Source organism: Schistocerca serialis, chromosome 12 (assembly GCF_023864345.2).
Source record: "Schistocerca serialis cubense isolate TAMUIC-IGC-003099 chromosome 12, iqSchSeri2.2, whole genome shotgun sequence".
Taxonomy (NCBI): Eukaryota; Metazoa; Arthropoda; class Insecta; order Orthoptera; family Acrididae; genus Schistocerca; species Schistocerca serialis.
In genome coordinates, this window is record NC_064649.1 from 159,444,237 (window position 1) to 159,464,898 (window position 20,662).

At 40.1% G+C, this 20,662-nt stretch overlaps 1 protein-coding gene across 2 annotated transcripts in view; it reads left to right on the top strand.

Moving 5' to 3' along the window:
- Nucleotides 1–20,662, top strand: part of LOC126428467 (PHD finger protein 14) — a 187,096-nt gene that overhangs the window by 58,817 nt on the left and 107,617 nt on the right. For both annotated transcript variants that reach the window (XM_050090401.1, XM_050090402.1), the window contains exons 6-7: nt 7,929–8,166; nt 14,865–14,969. In XM_050090401.1, coding sequence (XP_049946358.1) covers nt 7,929–8,166; nt 14,865–14,969 — 343 coding nt within the window. The remainder of the gene's footprint in view (nt 1–7,928; nt 8,167–14,864; nt 14,970–20,662) is intronic.

The following is a 20,662-nucleotide window of genomic DNA, read 5'->3' on the forward strand; positions in this document are numbered from 1 at the left end:
GTAGTAAGATAATCAGTATGCTCCCATCTAACACAAAGAAAGAAATTGGGAATCACTACGAAGTACAGGCATACCTCTTTCGCCACTCTTTCTACAAATTACCCAAATATCTGGTAGCTATGTTGCAGATAGCAGTGTTTATTGTAAATTTGTATAATGCCTATGAATTGGACTATATTTATAGAGGTGAAAATTATTTTATTTAAAAATAGGTTTGCAATAAAGTAAATATTAAGCTACTAATATCATATAAACAGTAACTATGTAGTAGATCGGAGGAGGCAGCAGTTTATCTATATCTACATCATACTCTACAAGCCACCCAATAATGTGTGCTAGAGGTACTTTTGGCACCACTAACACATCCCCTCCCCTCATCCCCCCAATTCATTTTCCACTCACGAATGGCGTGCCACAAGAACGATTGTTGATAAAGCTCTGTATTGGCTCTAAATTCTCAAATTTTCTTATTGTTGTCATTTCGGAAAGCACTCACACAAAATTGCAATAGTAAACTTCTGTGTGATGCACAAAGCCTCTCGTGTATCATTTGTACCATCTGACACTGGAGTTTATCAATCAGTCGTGCGACACTCTCATGCCAACGAAACGATAGTGTGACGAGAAGCACTGCTCCTTGTTGGATCTTCTCTATCTCTTATCAGTCCTACTTGGTAAGGGTCTCAGATTGTAAACAAGAATCTATCAGGATAGGGCTTTGTAAGTCACTTCCTTGATGTATTGTATTTCCTTAAGATTCTTCCTGTGAATCTCAGTTTGGCATCTGCTTTTCGTGCTGTTTGTTTCGTGTGGACAGTCCAGTTAAAGCCTCTCTGTATAGTTACTCGGAGGTGTTTTACAATAGACACTCTCTCCGGCAATTTTTCATCAATAGTGTAGTTGTACAGTAGTGGATTTATTTGTCTACGATTGATCAATATGTTACATTTAGCTTCGTTTTTGGAGACATTACACCTTGACCAAAATACAATCTTCTTCCTTTTCTTCCATTTCTACCCCTACCTCCCACCCCCCACCGTACCCCCCACCGACTCTGCCCTCTGATATGTTTCGCTGAAATTTCAGTACCGTCAGTGAGTTTTTTGCTGTCTTCTATACAACACAAAAAATGTCTTTTATTACTGGTACACACACAAATTTGAGTTTTTAAAGACAGTATTTACATACTTGAAAAGCAGACAATTTTTGTGTGTATGTACCTTGTCGCCACATGTTGTGGATTTCCTGGCGTTTATGCAATTTAATACACTTGGTTTGTTTCACAGTTTGTCATCTGCAACCATGTAAAACTTAATGCACAACAGTTATTTACTTTGAAAGTTTACAACAGTGCATGTTATGGTTATCCCTACCATTAGATTAGATTAGATTTACTTTCATTCCAATTGATCCATAGTGAGGATGTAGAACATGTCAGAAAAGCGATAATACTTGACAAATATTTACAACTCAAACAAATTTCAATTTCATGTGGAGGATTGTGTGTGTGTGTGTGTGTGTGTGTGTGTGTGTGTGTGTGACACATGGACAGAAGAGTTTCAAGCTCAAGATGATAACGTTACATTTATTGACATTTAGGGTCAACTGTTAAAGCATTAATTCTGCAGATTAGTACTGTCCTCTGGTGTTGCCACTTTCACATAGATAACCACATCATCTGCAAACACTGTTAAAGAGTTTTCGATACTTTCTGCTATATGAGTCATACACATTGTAAATAATAACCAGAGAGACAAGTCTTCCGAAGTATCTGGAATTATCAGTCAATTACATTTAAGGAAAGGCAAACCTATGTATCTAGCATTTTTAGACTTAGAGAAAGCTTTTGACAATGTTGACTGGAATACACTCTTTCAAATTCTAAGGGTGGCAGGGGTAAAATACAGGGAGGGAAAGGCTATTTACAATTTGTACAGAAACCAGATGGCAGTTATAAGAGTCGAGGGACACAAAAGGGAAGCAGTGGTTGGGAAGGGAGTGAGAGATAGTTGTAGCCTCTCCCCGATGTTATTCAATCTAGATATTGAGCAAGCAGTAAAGGAAACAAAAATTCGGAGTAGGTATGTAAATCCACGGAGAAGAAATAAAAACTTTGAGGTTCGCCGATGACATTGTAATTCTGTCACAGACAGTAAAGGACTTGCAAGAGCAGTTGAACAGAATGGACAGTGTCTTGAAAGGAGGCTATAAGATGAACATCAACAAAAGCAAAACGAGGATAATGGAATGTAGTCGAATTAACTCAGGTGATGCTGAGGGAATTAGATTAGGAAATGAGACACTTAAAATAGTAAAGGAATTTTGCTATTTGGAGAGCAAAGTAATTGATAATGGTCGAAGTAGAGAGGATATAAAATGTAGACTGGCAATAGCAAGGAAAGCGTTTCTGAAGAAGAGAAATTTGTTTACATCGAGTATAGATTTAAGTGTCAGGAAGTCGTTTCTGAAAGTATTTGTATGGAGTGTGGTCATGTATGGAAGTGAAAAATGGACGATAAATAGTTTAGACAAGAAGAGAATAGAAGCTTTCGAAATGTGGTGCTACAGAAGAATGCTGATGATTAGATGGGTAGATCACATAACTAATGAGGAAGTACTGAATAAAATTGGGGAGAAGAGGAATTTGTGGCACAACTTGAGAAGAAGAAGGGATCGGTTGGTAGGACATATTCTGAGGCATCAAGGGATCACCAATTTAGCATTGGAGGGCAGCGTGGAGGGTAAAAATCGTAGAGGGAGACCAAGAGATGAATACACTAAGCAGATTCAGAAGGATGTAGGCTGCAGTAGTTACTGGGAGATGAAGAAGCTTGCACGGGATAGAGTAGCATGGAAACCTGCATCAAACCAGTCTCTGAACTGAAGACCACAACAAACAACAAACAAACATTTTTTCTTGAAAAATCAGGGAAAATCTGAGGGAATTTCAGGAATTTCATAAAAACTCAGGGAATTTTGCGTTTTTAGCCTAGCAGTGAGCCAGCAAAACCGTTACGTGCTAATTTAAGTAGAAAACTTACAACCTTCACTTGTATTTGTCTTCATAATATCAACATACCGCTTTGGACCTTCTACATCAGTTGAGCATGTCCACTAGCTAGGTGGAGCTGGTGTTCTGCAATAACAAATTCTCTTATTGCTGTGCACTGTAGTTTGGTAGAGAGCAGTACAGTTAACAACCACCAAAAAGGGCTTCTGTTCATGGTAAGAGTAAAGAACTTATGTAAACTGTCTGTATACTGTCGTGGGATACCTTATACATCCGACAGCACGGGATGTGTGTGTGTGTGTGTGTGTGGTGTGTGTGTGTGTGTGTGTGTGTGTGTGTGTGTGTTGCGGGGTGGGAGGGGGCGGATAGAGAGAGAGAGAGAGAGAGATACGTTCTTAAAATGTTGACTGCATGTGCTAGTTTAGAGCTCCACTCTCCACAAAAGTTTGTGCGCTTGTGAATTAAGAACCTCAGGGTGAAAGTCCTTAAATCATTTTATGTGCACTTGTAGCACTAAGATGAAGAAACTGTGGATATTTTTATGTGGCAAGTGTGCTTTTCACTTTACTGATACGATGAAGAAGCTCAGTGTTTTTATAAGAGTAACTAAAGACCTGAGATGGGTAGCAGAACTCATGGGAATTACTGAAGTCAATGAGTTTTCACTACATCACTAAAAAGTTTCAAGTGTTACTTTAGGGAAAAAAAGGGTACAGTAGTTTACCGTAATATGTTAGATGAATAGCTGCTGCCAGATGTCTCAACTACACACAGGGTCGCGGTACTTCAGGCTCTGAAAATACGTGCACAGTGTTATTGGGTATTCTACCTTTCACAACGTAAATATTATGTGTCAGTCACTGGGAACTCCTCGATTGACCCAGGAGTAAAATTTTTCTCACCTCTTCTCACAAACGAGTCAGCTCAGGATATCGGAGTCAGAAAAACCTCCGAGGTGCAGACAGCAGAAGGAGCCGACGCAGTCTCCTCTGTAGTGACCGCATCGCTTCACCGTTTAGCGCCTCGTGGAAGTTTCGGACCGTCCACAGGGTGTATACGACCCGGGACAACTGGGAGATTTGGGAAAAACCCGGGAATTGTTTAGAATCCCGGGAATTATTTAGAATTCCGGGAATTTATCATTGTTTTAGTTTTCAGTTAAATTTTTGTAATTTTGACCAGTAAGAACCAATACTCTAACAAAGGATATTACTGTATCCCGCTATTGCAGAATAATACTGCAGCAACAAAACATGAAAGAGAGGGGGGGGGGGGGGGGGGGGGGGACGAGAATAAAAGTTAAGTTGCAAAGGAAATGCGCCGTATACAACAGCAAAACATAGTGCTCATACAAGCGTCTGCCAACAGCACAGTGTGTCAAAGGCTTTAGGAAGACTATGCTTCATAACGACAAATTGCCTCCGATGATCGTGACTTGACAACTGTTTAAATTAGATTCGTTTGAGCAGTCGTGGGCGGGCTCTTGCGCATGCGCAGTTGAGTTGCGTAAACCTTCTTTCGCTTCTGGTTACAGAGGTATGGCTGGATGCCACTACTTAATATTGCCCCGGTTCAGAAATATAGTAAATCTGGCACTGATGCCCAGAGCAGTCCGAGTTGTGGTGGGGAGATGGATCATCTCCACGTGACCTGTGTTTACGTTTAGTGATTTGGTTGCTTCCTCTTAGTGTATTGCTCTCACATTAAATGATAACAAACAGATTTTTGCGGCTGGGAGTTATCAAATGAATTAAAATACGTTCGAATAATTACGGAAGGCTAAATATGGTACTTGTTTTAGATTTTATTTGCTCCTTCCTCACAGTCAAGCATTAATTGCCTTGCAGAACAATGAAGTTATTTTTGTCGGTTTAGTAAAGAGATTTGGCTTTCATTAATCTTTTCTGCTTTATTTGAAACAAAGTGTTTAATTTCACACTATTTGCTAGTTTCAACTGTTCGCTGCATTTCAAGTGCATGTATGGCATTATGCTGTAATAAAGAACCAAACATGAGATAATACAGTACTGGTACTCCAAGAAAATTTACATACAAATCTGGACGTATGAATGTGCATTCAGGCCGAATTGTGCATTTTAGTATGGGTCACGAAATTTCGATGCTCTTGAAGTATTCTCTGATATCTTGTTTCTTTTATGACATAATGTAAGATCTTTTAATGTTTTCCACGTACGAACATATGGGCTTCCTGTATCATTGTAGCTGCGCAAGCGCGGTGACGCCTATTATCTGGCGCTCTCTTCCAACTGTTGAAACGGAACCATTTCTAACAGGTCACAGGAAAATATTGCAGATGGTGGTTTGAAAAGCGTTACATTCAAACCACATTTCCTTTTAAACAAAATGAACTACGTGCGAGAATGTACGACGAATTTCTTAAATCACAAAGCGTTTGACTCTCATTTAAAAACTCTTTGAGGTCGACCATTTAGAAGAATTTCGAGCCCAGAAGATCAGTCATTTACGTCATTATTAAAAATTTTACTAGCACATTTGTGTGATGTATCTTAAAGTGTAACATGCGCAAATAAGATCAACATTATATGTGGAAGCTTAGCTTCTCTTCCAGCTTATTAATATTCGAGACCAATATTATACGTGAATGCTATGTATATTAATTTAAACCATTAACTTTTCTTATTTGTGTGTTTGCGCTACTTGATCTTGCTATTGGCTGACTACATCACGTGTCCTATTCTGTCGTCAGCTGGCGAGATCAAGTGACATAAGCTGTGACTGGCTTACAAAAGCGGATCGCAATCTCGATTTCAGTGCTTCGGAAAGTGACGTGCGGTATTTGGTGGAATTCTAATTTATACCTGTGTACATGTTGCTGCACATCAAGGGTATTTCAAAACGTGTTTTTCCCCCTGAGTTTCGTTTTCTTAAGTGCCGGGAAATTCTACGTTGGTATATAAAACCATAAACATTCAAAGTGCAACGGATTTTTTATGTGCGTGCATGCGATGCACCAATTGCGACGGATTATACGTTGCTGCTGCATTGCAATTTCTTTTATAATTTTTGTTCACCTACCTCTTTACAGCAGTAGATCTTCGCACGTAAACTCCTGACTGCAGCTACCTACGAGATCACAGAAAAGCAGTGTTGAGGGAACTGTAACGTCATAGCTACACACCGGAGGCCGCTATAAGTAAAATTTGCTGAAAATTTTCTATGTACTTTAAAGAAATGATTCGGAAAGGGGATGTCACTTGTACTTTAAACATGAAGTTCAAATCTAAACCTTCAATAGATCTTTATTGCCGTTAAGCAAGATCATCAACCCACATTTACGAAAATTACTAAAGTTTCTGCTCACAGTTATCACCATACCTTAAACAGCCAGAACTTTTACCTTCCCAAATTCCGAAACCAATTACTTGTAACACAGTCAATGATCGGCCAATTACTTCTGCACACAATATTCAGTGGTTGTCTTTAGTTAAAGTTTATGCTCATCATAAAATACTCAGTAAGAATATACTCAGTACCACCACGCTATATAATTCAAAGTTCACTTGCGATTTTCGTCGGAACGAATTATCACAACACTCTAAAGTTTTCATAAACACTTTCTGGTCACTACCAGATACCATTAACACTAGACCATAACGCGGAAGTCATCCCAAGACTTCATCTTACACATAACGCGAAAAGTCACATCCCGCATAACCGCCTCCAATCAAAGCTAGTTCGCGACTCTCCTCTCTCTCTCCCACACTCAAAACTATATCTCCTCGCTAGGCGGCCAACTGTCTCGCTTCTCATTGGCTGTCAGCACTTACGGCCAATGAGAACTCAGTTCCAGGGTGCGGCTCGCGCCAAAATCTAGCAAGCACTGACCACTTCTCTAGGCTCATTGACGTCATCAAATTAAGTAACACAAAACTCTCTAATTAAATAAACAAAACAAAATGAACTATAAGCTTTACTCTACATCTGGAAATTTATTATGTAGTCGCGAATGTCCTGGCTGTCTTATACATAAGCATACATACTTGGACATCCGACATTCACTAGTAGGGGAACCACTAGTGGATTCGCTCACACGTTACAGAGTTGGAACACTTGCCAGTTCCTGTAGAGAATTACATGAATGATTTTTAATAATGCCGAACGTCCCACATACTCTCACGCACGCATTCTCATTCACACGCACCCTAACACACAATACACATATTTACTTAGAATTCTTGAAATTATTATTATAGAAAAGTCACAGAGGTTTTCTGAAACTAAAAACTTTCCAAATTTATATATGAACACTGAAAGTGTTATCAGATCATCATACATAGTCACTGAAGGTGAACTATTACATCACTGTATTTCTTTAGTTCTGGACTGTCGGAAAATTATTATTTTTTTTTTTTTTTTAATGGAATTTTTCTAACTTCCAAAATACAACTATTTTTGGTCTCAGACTTTGACATATTGTTTGTTTTCACAGCAGAAGGATGTACATCAAATATGACGTTCCTCAGGTTATTCCTTTATTAGTTATTAATATTTTTAGTTTCGTATAATGCAAGTGGCCTGCCAGCGCTATTCCACTGCTTTCACAAGCGCAGCTGCAACAGATGGTTGTGACGTCAGTCTGCAGGACACAACTCATCCATTACTGACCGTATAATACTCTACCGGCTTACATTGCAGCCCACATACATTCTGAAGTAAAGCTTTTAATAGACAAACGGGCGATCGCGCACTAGTTGCGACGCCACAAAAGGATTGACGGGTTTTACAGTGCCGAGGAAGAGTATACTGTCAATTAACATGGAAAAAGTGTATTTTCACCCGGGAGAAAGTGTATTTTTAGCCAGGAAATCCGGGAATTTTTTTTCCTCGTCGACGTATACACCCCGGTACAGTTGTCGCTTATGCGCCCGTTTTGCAGGTGGCATCTTCAAAGAGACGGACGTCGGGAAGTGGGTGCACCTGGTGTGCGCCCTGTACGTGCCCGGGGTCGCGTTCGGCGAGGTGGACCGGCTGTCGAGTGTGACGCTGTTCGAGATGCCGTACAGCAAGTGGGGCGCTCGGGCCTGCTGCCTGTGCGAGGACGACCGCTTCGCCCGCACAGGCGTCTGCATCGGTTGCGATGCCGGCATGTGCCGCCAGTACTTCCACGTCACCTGGTGAGCCGCCGCGAAATGCTCGTCAGTGGCATCTCGTTAAACCTTATAAATTTGTTTGAAAGAGTGGCCAATTTTGTCAAACTACGTAATTTCTAGTCGGCACTATTCTTCTAGCATATGGGTTGTGTGAAAATTGCAGCCAGTCACTAAATGTCTTTTCTTTAAAAACATAGATTTTTATTGTCCCGCGGAATAGCTTTCGCTGTTTTATTTTCAGGTGACTGTATACCTTGTACAGCCAGTAACTGATAATGTGGGGACATCGTATAGCACTGTTGTGGCTGGAAAGCTGGCCAGTGGACAGTACATGGTTTTAAAAAAAAGATTACCCACAGTGACCACCTGCAACATCTGGAATAGATGAGATAATGGCTACAGAAGTGAAAAACTTAAGAAGGTACTGAGCACACAGATGCGACAATAACTGCAAAGGAGAGAAAAAAATGAAACAGAAGACAGGACTGGATTCTTGCCGTACATCTGAGCAACTTCTGCGAGAATCGACTGAGCTATTTCTCTGAAAGTTATCGAACCAGTATTTCGACCACCTGCAAAAGTAAGGAACCTTACGGGCAGCGTGAAAGATAATCTCAGACTTTGTAAATATGGGGTCTCCTGCATTCCTCGTAAATGTGGGAAATCTTACATCAGAGAAATATAGTGCCGTGTTCTAACAACCATACCACAACTAAGGTCAAAATTTAATAATGATTGTGGTGTTGCTCACGCTGCTAAATACTACCTTTTCTGGCAACAACAAATTTGTTATGTGGCAGGTGTCATTAGAGCACATTTAATAAATTCATTTCATGTAATGATGAATAAACTAGGCACTCATCTTTTCGTGTTTCCCACGCTGGTCTCGTAATGGTTACGTAATTCAAGTACAATTACAGTGTCTTCCTGGTATACACTGAACGAATATGCAGTGTGAGACTCTGAGTGTGAGACTCTGGCAGAAAAATAAATCTGTACTGACTGAGCATAGCTTAATGAGAAGCAAACGTTACAGTCAGTTAATGACAACTCGTACAGAATTATTAAGGATGTCATTGAGATGAAGAGTTCTGACGAATCTCGTTAATCGAGGTGAGGGGTTTGCTGTCGGCAGAGCTTGACAGCTGACCTCTGAAGCAGTAAGACGGGAGAGGCAGCATGCTGCATCACACAGGGCAGTGGTGGACAGCAGAAGTGAGTCGCCAGCTACGTAAACAGATACCTGGGCAGCAGAATACAACATATAATGGGTGGTGTCGATAAGTTTGATCAATTACGAGAAAGGTATGCTATTGGCAGGCGTTCTGTAAAATGGTGGCACAGAATATTTTATTTCCCGGTGGACGCTGCTGCAGTGAACAGTTTTATCCTGTGGAAAATAAGTAAAAGAGAAAGTGGACAGCACGATCAGCTCACATACAGGATCCATCTAGCCAGACAATTGATCGCTGGCTTCTCATCCTAAAAAAGGCGTGGACAAAAAGCTGTCTTTCTGGCAAAAAGGGGTAAAGTACCCGAAGATTTTCGTCATGTGACTGTAGGGGAACATCGACCCATTTTAGGAGAAACCGACTGGACGTGCCATCATCGTAGTACCAAAGCTGCGGCAAAGAGCACTCGCTGTGTTTGTACGTATTGTCAAATACCACTTTGCATAGACCCGTATTTCAGAAAATTTCATGGCAAGTAATTGTGAACAATCATTGTAACAAGAGAAGTAAATTTATCAAATAAATATGACATATATTGAAAAAGCTGTTTCTGTCATTTAACTCCAAGGAAGGGCAGTGGGAAGAATACTTCCCACCTTGTTGTGTGACCTCACTTTCACAGTTGGAGCAAATTTGATATTCGGTATGATAAATATACCTATCTGTTAACTACTATCTGCTCTCCATTCATTCATAAAAAAAAACTGCTCAATAATTTTGCCCACAAAAGGGTTAAAGTGTTACGGAACAGCCGTTGTGAGATTTAAATTTCCACTGCTTATACATGTATGAGGAGACATATTGTGATCTACTAGCTCTTTGCAGTAAGATGGAAAGGAAGAGTGACCTTTCTGAAACGTGCTCACACTGCTACTTTATGCCGAGAGAAACCTGCCAAGATTTTATTGCGAGATAAGTCCACTCTTCTTCCGTTGAAACTCGGAATAAATGCCTCGTGCCACTTACTGGCACATGCCAGAGTCTCTGAAGACATGGGTGGCATAAAAGGTAGAGAGAACATAGTTTTGTGCCGTAGTCGATCATTTGTATTTGCAGGGTCCAATAGCTGCACAGATCGAAAACTATTTTTACCAAGTTCAGTTCCTCCACATTCTGCATTGCCATCAAAGACTATTTATTTCATATTTACAGTGTTTACAGAAGCAAAGACATTGAAACTTGCTCCTACTAGACATTTGAAGCAAACAGTCTGGGAACTATACAGAGAGACGGTACGGTAGTGGCAGACCGAGATGATGATGATGATAATAATTATAATAATAATAATAATAATAATAATAATACACTTACACATGGAATAACATATCTGAAACCTAAAGATCAAGCAGACACAGCGAACCCAGCTAAATATCACCCCATAACATGCCTACCAACAATATACAAAATATTAACTTCAGTCATTAAACAGATATTAATGACACATACAACACAGAACAAAATTATAAATGAAGAACAAAAAGGCTGTTGCAAAGGAGCACGAGGATGTAAAGAGCAACTGATAATAGATGCAGAGGTGACATATCAAGCTAAAACTAAACAAAGGTCGCTACACTACACATACATTGATTACCAAAAAGCTTTTGATAGTGTACCCCACTCATGGTTACTACAAATATTGGAAATATACAAAGTAGATCCTAAATTGATACAGTTCCTAAACATAGTAATGAAAAATTGGAAAACCACACTTAATATCCAAACAAATTCAAATAATATCACATCACAGCCAATACAGATTAAGCGTGGAATATACCAAGGAGACTCATTAAGTCCTTTCTGGTTCTGCCTTGCTCTGAACCCACTATCCAACATGCTAAATAATACAAATTATGGATACAATATTACTGGAACATACCCACACAAAATCACACATTTGCTACACATGGATGATCTAAAACTACTGGCAGCAACAAATCAACAACTCAACCAATTACTAAAGATAACAGAAGGATTCAGCAATGATACAAGTATGGCTTTTGGAACAGACAAATGTAAGAAAAATAGCATAGTCAAGGGAAAACACACTAAACAAGAAGATTACATATTGGATAACCACAGCGACTGCATAGAAGCGATGGAAAAAACGGATGCCTATAAATATCTAGGATACAGACAAAAAATAGGAATAGATAATACAAATATTAAAGAAGAACTAAAAGAAAAATATAGACAAAGACTAACAAAAATACTGAAAACAGAATTGACAGCAAGAAACAAGACAAAAGCTATAAATACTTATGCCATACCAATATTGACCTACTCATTTGGAGTAGTGAAATGGAGTGACACAGACCTAGAAGCACTCAATACACTTACACGATCACAATGCCACAAATATAGAATACATCACATACATTCAGCAACAGAAAGATTCACATTAAGCAGAAAGGAAGGAGGAAGGGGATTTATCGACATAAAAAACCTACATTATGGACAGGTAGACAATTTAAGAAAATTCTTTCTAGAACGAGCAGAAACTAGCAAAATACACAAGGCAATCACTCATATAAATACATCGGCTACACCACTGCAATTTCATAACCACTTCTACAACCCTTTAGATCACATAACATCAACAGATACGAAGAAAGTAAATTGGAAAAAGAAAACACTTCATGGCAAGCACCCGTATCATCTAACACAGCCACACATCGATCAAGACGCATCCAACACATGGCTAAGAAAAGGCAATATATACAGTGAGACAGAAGGATTCATGATTGCAATACAGGATCAAACAATAAACACCAGATATTACAGCAAGCATATTATTAAAGATCCCAATACCACAAGAGATAAATGCAGACTTTGCAAACAACAAATAGAAACAGTAGATCACATCACAAGCGGATGTACAATACTAGCAAATACAGAATACCCCAGAAGACATGACAACGTCGCAAAAATAATACATCAACAGCTTGCCTTACAACATAAACTTTTAAAACAACACGTTCCTACATACAAGTATACACCACAAAATGTACTGGAGAATGATGAATACAAATTATACTGGAACAGAACGATTATAACAGATAAAACAACGCCACATAACAAACCTGACATCATACTCACCAATAAAAAGAAGAAATTAACACAACTAATCGAAATATCCATACCCAATACAACAAATATACAAAAGAAAACAGGAGAAAAAATTGAAAAATACATCCAACTGGCTGAGGTAGTCAAAGACATGTGGCATCAGGATAAAGTTGACATCATACCAATTATACTATCAACTACAGGAGTCATACCACACAATATCCACCAGTACATCAATGCAATACAGCTACCTCCAAACATATATATACAACTACAGAAATCCGTAATTATTGATACATGTTCAATTACCCGAAAGTTCCTAAATGCAATATAACACATACCGTACAGTTAAAAGGAAGTGACGCTTGATCAAGGTCCACGTCACTCCATTTTTAACCGGACTTAACGTCTGAGAAAGTGAAAGAAGATAATAATAATAATAATAATAATAATGGCGTGTGACGAGGGCCTCTCGTCGGGTAGACTGCTCGCCTGGTGCAAGTCTTTCGATTTGACGCCACTTCAGTGACTTGCTTGTCTATGGGGATGAAATGATGATGATTAGGACAACACAACACCCAGTCCCTGAGCAGAGAAAATCTCCGACCCAGCCGGGAATTTAAAGCCGGGCCCTTAAGATTGACAGTCCGATATCGAGATAGCCGATACTGTAAACATCTCGGCCGTACGAGTACTCCGCACCCTACAGAAAGCTAGATGTGGAACAACTGGATGCCCTGGTTTGTAGCTTTCAACTAAAAATTTGACAGAAAAGACATTTAAAATCAGATTTCGGTAATGTTGGCAACACTGTGCGGGGGTCGTCGATCTGCAGAAGACGCTGATTCTCTCTCCAGAATCGTAAAAACAGTCGAGAAACAAAAGAGCGCAAAAGGGTTTAGCAGTCAGCGGGATTCAGTCTCGGCTACCGGCACGTGACTGACAGGAGTTCACAGATGCAGAAAAGCAGTCCGAGGTGAGCTGGACTGAATCTTGTTAAGAAAACGTAGTACCTGTACCTCAGTGAACCCACATGAAGACAGGCTTGTCAGGTCTGAGAGAAGCTGAGAAATGTGAAAGACAGACCCTCCGCAGCATAAAGTTTATGTGTAGATGATATAAATTACGAGGATGAGAAGAACTGTACCGGGAAAAATGGAAGGTCGATTGAGTCACTCAGAGAAACGAAACTAGACATCTATGATGGTCTGCTTAGGGTCGATGAACAGACTTGTGCAAAAGGCTTCCGCGATGATCGGAAAATAAATGGTGGACGACGGAAGAAAGGAAGGTACACGAGAATGGAAAGTGTTTGGGCTCCAAAGTAATGTGTAATCATTACTTTAATGTGGCCTTTAACCCTTTCACTGCTACTCGTGTATACCGGGTGGTCAAAAAGTCAGTATAAATTTGAAAACTGAACAAATCACAGAATAGTGTAGATAGAAGGGTACAAATTGACACACATGCTTGGAATGACATGGGGTTTTATTAGAACCAAAAAATACAAATGTTCAAAAAATGTTCGACGGATGGCGCTTCATCTGATCAGAATAGCAATAATTAGCATAACAAAGTAAGACAAAGCAAAGATGATGTTCTTTACAGGAAATGCTCAATATGTCCACCATCATTCCTCAACAATAGCTGTAGTCGAGGAATAGTGTTGTGAACAGCACTGTAAAGCGTGTCCAGAGTTATGGTGAGGCGTTGGTGTCGGATGTTGTCTTTCAGCGTCCCTAGAGATGTCGGTCGATCACGATACATTTGCGACTTTAGGTAACCCCAAAGCCAATATTTGCACGGACTGAGGTCTGGGGACCTGGGAGGCCAAGCATGACGAAAGTGGCGGCTGACCACACGATCATCACCAGACAACGAGCGCAAGAGATCTTTCACGCGTCTAGCAATATGGGGTGTTTTTTGTTCTAATAAAACCTCATGCCATTCCAAGCATGTCTGTCAATTTTTACCTGTCTGTCCACATTATTCCTTGGTTTATTAAGTTTTCAAATTTATACTGACTTTTTGATCACCCGGTATATAGTGGTGGCAACTGCTACATATTGGATGCTTGTCCTGTATGTATTCAGGTTCACTATTCAATTACATCTACTATGCTTTCTGGTGTCATAGATGGGTTTTGCGTCAGCTTTCCTGACGTTGCAGTGAAAGGGTTAATGGCTGTTGTTGAATATATACAAATTGATCAACAGTTACCACACGTTCAGTGGTTATATATCTAAGTAACAACAATTTTGGCAGTAGTGTGACAGTCTTACTGTTACCTGTGACAAAAAGAATTAAATAAAACATTAAAATTTCATACTTCTAATGTGTTTTGACTGTTTCAGTATCAAGTGCAGTAGTACAACATTTGTCATACGTTTTGTGTAATTGGATCTCGCCGATGTCTTTCCACAGCGCCCAGAGAGAAGGTCTGTTGTCAGAAGCACATTCCGAAGAGGTCGACCAGGCAGACCCATTCTACGCACACTGCAAGATGCACACTGACAAAATGTTGATGAGGTGAGTGAGGTAGCCAGGCTAGGTCCTGCCAAATTTTAGCTGTTCGTTTCGCTGTCTTCGATTCTTCTGTCCTCGTTGTTCCCGATTTTGAAACGCGTGTCGGACATTTAGGTTTCGGCCAGAGCCTCAGCGTTCCACTCCGAGGGGTCGGAGATATTAGTTGTGTGTGCTCGAGGTATGCTTGCTTGTGTGTATGAATGTCTGTGTGTTTGCCTTTCAGTAGAAGGCTTTGGCTGAAAGCTAAATGTGTACATCTTCGTACATTGATAGTTGAAATGGAGGACAGTGGGACATCAGCTGGTATAAATTTATATTAAAGATGAAGAAATTCCTCCAGCTGCATTTGAGGTGTCGGTTTTATTTTGGCAACTAGTTTCAACTTTGTAACAACGTCATCTTCAGGACCATACACTTGTTGACATCAGCTGCATGCGGCTGATACTAGAAGTCAGTGATGAGATGCATACGTGCTCCGTGTGGAACTGTGTATCTTTGAAATATCGGTCTAAACTTCATACCAGTTACTAACCACCTTCCACACGGAGCAAGTCTGTATCTCACCACTGACTTCTAGTATCAGCCACATGCAGTTGACGTCAACAAGTTTATGGGCCTGAAGATGACATTGTTACAATGTTGAAACTATTTGCCAAAATAAAATCGACACCTTAAATGCAGCTGGAGGAATTTCTTCATTTTTAATGTAAAAGCGTGTAACAGTCTTTGTGTGTGCCCATCTACAACTCAATGTGTCATTTTTATTGCGAGTAGCAGTCTGTTCCTTTCCTTATATTCCGACCTGGAGTTTCCGTTATTTGATTGTATCTGATTTCTTATTTTTTCTGCCTCAAAAGCCCTCTAAATTTCATATTTTATTCTCAGGAAGGTTGATTTCTGTTCTTTCCAAAACTTCACTGTTGTTTCTTCTAGTTATTTTCTTATTTTTTTTTATCTATGCTATTACTGATTTCTTTTTCCAGAAATGCAGGAATATATCTTTTATTAATCTGTCCCTATTCATTCGGTAATGGTGTTGAAAGAAGATTAAACTTCACTTGGCCATTAACTCCTTTATTTTCTCCAAATTTTTTAAGTCTTCTCATTACGTCTCATTTTCAAATCATCTGCAGTTTGTATTGTATTGATTATTTCTCTAATAATCCATCCTCTGAGTACCTCTGTTCTCTCCAGCTTATAGTTCAGCTTTAAGCATTCACTTGTGTGTAAACATTTTGCTCTTACCACTGTGGTATAGCATTTTAGGTTTGTTTTTGTAGATATACATTTCTAGTTTTAGACATTATTTTGTCTAACTGTGTGCTCTTTCCATTTTGTCAAGTCTTATGTACATTGCAAATTTTTCTGGTCCAGTCTCCTGTACAGTTTCCCTAAGATATTTAAATTTACTGACTTGCTCTATACTGACCAATTGCCGCGTCATCCTCAGCTGATAGGCATCACTAGATGTGGAAATGGAGGACGTGTGATCAGCACACTGCTCTCCCGGCCATATCTCAGTTTTCGTGACCGGAGCCACTACTTCTCAATCGAGTAGGTCTTTAGCCGGCCTCACACGGGGCGAGTGCACCCCGCTGCCCGACGTTGCTCGGCAAACTCGTACTGTAGCCCGTCTGAGTGCTAGCTGAGTCCGACACCACCTAACTTTGGTAATCCGGTGGGGACCGATGTTACCACTGCGGCAAGGCTTTGGTTTATTTGTATCCGACTACTCGTTAACTCTTACTGCTGCTGTTTCCGCAGTGTATAGCTGGAATGATGTTGGTGGGGGCACTAAGCTTCATACAAATTACAGCAGAAATATATAAACAACTCACAGTTGTTTCTGTAGCTATGAATTGACACATGCATCAACTCAGCGTACAGTATAGGCATTAAAATAACACTCAACTATTTACGAAGGTTTCTCGGGTCTCCAGCCTGGTGGTAACGTTGATATCTCGCGACGTTTCGGGAAGTGTCATACTACCCATCTTCTGGCGAAGTGTCAAGATTCACGGTGAGCGGGCTATTTATATGCGCGGTCATCCCCCTTCCCCCTCCACTAGATTTAGGATGGCTGTGGTGGACCTGCGGCATGCGCGTGGTGGTGGGGATGGCGGGCGCCCTCGGCGGCCGCTTTTGGTTCTCGGTGTAAGCATTCTGTCTGCGTCCGCGGCGGAGGACGTTGACGGGCGTGTTCCCGACGGATTGCCACTATCGCAGGGTTCCGTGCTGCGCCGAGTTCGAATCCCTTGTCTCTGTTGACCAGATTTTCGTGAATCCTTATTTCTAAGGATTCTTTGATAACGCTCTCCCAAAAGCCAGATGCCCGGCACAGTACCTTCGTGTTTTCGAAGTTGAAGGTGTGTTCTTCATTGATGCTGTGTTCTGCTATGGCTGATTTTTCTGTGTGACCTAGTCACACACATCTGATATGTTCTTTGCAGCGTTTAGATATGCAGTGCTGTGTTTGCCGAATGTATTGCTTTCCGCATTCGCTTGGTATACTGTATATTCCTGGTGTGTTAAAGTTCAGCGCGTCTTTGGCTTTCCTGATGGCGGCGTCACTTTTCAGTAGTATAATCGTCCCTTTCTTAGAGCCTTTCAGTAGTATAATTGTCAGTGTTTCAGAGCCAGAATCATGCTACAGTAGCTTCAGGAGCATTATAGTGAACTAATGTTGATGTGTCAGCAACCAAATTTGTCTGATGTAAATGCTACGGGACCCATCTGGGCCACTATTGGGCGCGATCACTGTGTATGCAAATCGGCGGCCTTTTATTTATGCGAATTACACGACTTGTGTGTAGATATCCAGTGCCACATAACCTCCACAAAACTACCAACTGTTGGAGCCCTGATATGCAGAATCAGTGATGTATTTCTTTCCAAAGACGGGCAAACGAGCTATTAAGCAGATGGTCATAAAGTTTTGGTTCATCAGTGCAGGTATTAAAGTATTCCTCCACTTTTATTGCTGTTGTCACTCTGCATTTTATAACCTTCCAACTCCAGCCATTGTCAGCTACTTTAATTCTCAAGTAGCTAAAGTTATCTACTACATTTAATGTCTTATTTCATCATCTAATTTTATCAACATTACACAAGCCATTACCTGTAATTTACTTCTGTTGATATTTGTTGTATAACCTATGTCAGAAACATTATCCGTTCTGTTCGTATGCTCTTCTGAGTTGTTTACCGTCTCTGACAGAATTACAGTGTCATTGGCTAACCTCGGAGTTTTTATTTATTCTCCCTAAATGTTAATTCTGTTTCCAAATTTTTCCTCTGTTTCCGCCAAGGCTTTGCTCATTTCAGATAGAATAACACAGGCAACTGACTTCGACTCTGTCTCGATGCCTTCTCGGCCACTGCTTCTCTTTCGACACTTACAGTTGCAGTCTGGTTTTTTTTTACAAGCCACTCCCGTGTATTTTATCCCTGCTGTCTTTGAAGTTTCAAAGAGTGTACATTGTTGAAAGCTTTTTCTAAATCAACAGATGCTGTAAATGTAAGTTTACCTTTCTTTGATGCTTCATCTTTCATTGAAGGCAGTAATATCTTTTACCCTTCTGCTGGCCTGGTAAGCCATCTTCTGAGGCAAATATAGTAAGGAAAGTTCTGACAGAATGTAAATAATTTAGGAGTAGAGGATACCCACTCACCGAATAGCAGAATAGTTGAATCATCAACAGGTACAAAAAGAAGAATGAAAATTTTTGCTAGGTTTTGGAAGAAATTATTTGATGAGCTAGAACACACACACACACACACACACACACACACACACACACACACACACACACACACAGAATAAATGTACAGCTTCATTCCATCTTGTGCCAGCCGGACATGCGCAATTCCAACATTGTGTGTCCAGCTGACACAGTGTACATTGGGGAGGGAGTGGAGAGGTTTGCCTGCCTTGTTAGAAGATTTCTTCAGAAAGCTAGTAAAGTTTTAAATTTGTGTGTGGGGGGGGGGGGGGAGGGGGGGGGGCCACGCGCGCACGTGCGTGTGTGTGCGTGCAGGCAGGCATTCACCCGTCCACACCCACACACCTATCAATGACTGAACACTTCTACTATTTGGTGCGTGGCCTCCTATACTCCTAAATTATTTTCTATTTTCTAAGTATTGTCTCATGTGCTCCTACATTTCTCCAGAACCCAAACTGATCTTCCACATGGTCAGCTTCTAACAAATTTTTCCATTCTTCAGTAAATAACTTGTGTGGGTGTTTTGCAATCACAGCTTATTAGACTTATGATTTGGTAGTGTTGACTCCTGTCAACACCTTCTGCAGTGTTACGTGGCTTTATGCTTAATTACAGACTTACTGGTTTTCAGTTGATTTGTTTTCACCACGTAATGCCTGTGGTTTACGTCCTCCTTCATTGCTGAGCGATGTATCACTTTTCGTTCTGACGTCGCAACTCTTCCTTTCCTATATCTTTACTACTTTTTATCTATATAAATGACGAACTATTGATTTTGCCATTTAACAACTTTTTAATAACTATGGAAGTATTACAGGCATCGGGTCCCACCTAATGTGTCACTCGCCTATACGTTTTACACGAACCTTTCGAGACTCGATCGATCTGTTTACAAAGAGAAAGCAGAATATCTTTTCCTTTGACATTGTCCAACAATGACCTAGGAAGCTCGATGCCCTCGTGGCCCGTGCTCTTCCATGGCCCGCGGTAGTTTGCAGCATTCGTTTGATTCCTCGCCCACTTGCCGCTACGTCGAACTTTCGTGGTGATCGTCGGGCGATGTCTTCCACGTTATCTGCAACATAAATAAACTTTCTTCCCACAGTATTTCTGAAAACCCAAAAACAAACTTAAAGAACATAATAATAATAATAACTGTTCTTACAATTATTCGTATTAGTCTGGGTCGATTTAATAAGGGGTGGGACAGGCGTAAGCCTTGTGACACCACACTTCCTTGCTTGGAATTGGAACATTTTATTATATTATTGTGTTATTTCAATGTTATTTTTGTTATTATCAATGTAATATTATAATATTAACATCATTGTTGATAATCATATAGTTTACGTGCAAGACCATTCTTTATGTTTAGCTGTTTTTCATTCATATAACATTTATGTAAAGCATTATACAAAGGCATCATTGTATCAGTAAATGAGTTATGAGATAACAGTTTGTTTTAATTCACTTCAGAATAAGATATTGTGAACATAATGGTGATTTAACCTATGTACTGGGGAGGACTGATCTCATCTTGAGTTTTACTGCAGACCATTACAGGCATTATGTCATTAGATTACTATTTTAAATATCTTTAAAATACAGTTCAAAAGTAACATAGCCTCTTTTACTCCCCCCCCCCACACCTCCACCCCCGCCCGTCTCTCCCTCTCCCACTCCCTCTCCCTCTAGCAAGTAGTTTGACAAGAGAAATTGATACAGACTACTACATGCAATTGTTAATTGTGGTGGTTACAGTGTATGACTGTTCAGTGGATTGCTCGAAAATGAGTAATGTTCAAAATTGAAGTAGAATATTGCAATAAAAAATAAATGAAAAATTGACAGCTATAATGTTAATCACCGTGGTCAATGTACAAAATATTACAGGTGTCCATATTCAGTTGGACAATTGTTATTTACAGTTAATAGTGACTGGTGATGTACCTGGAAGTATTCAGACAACCT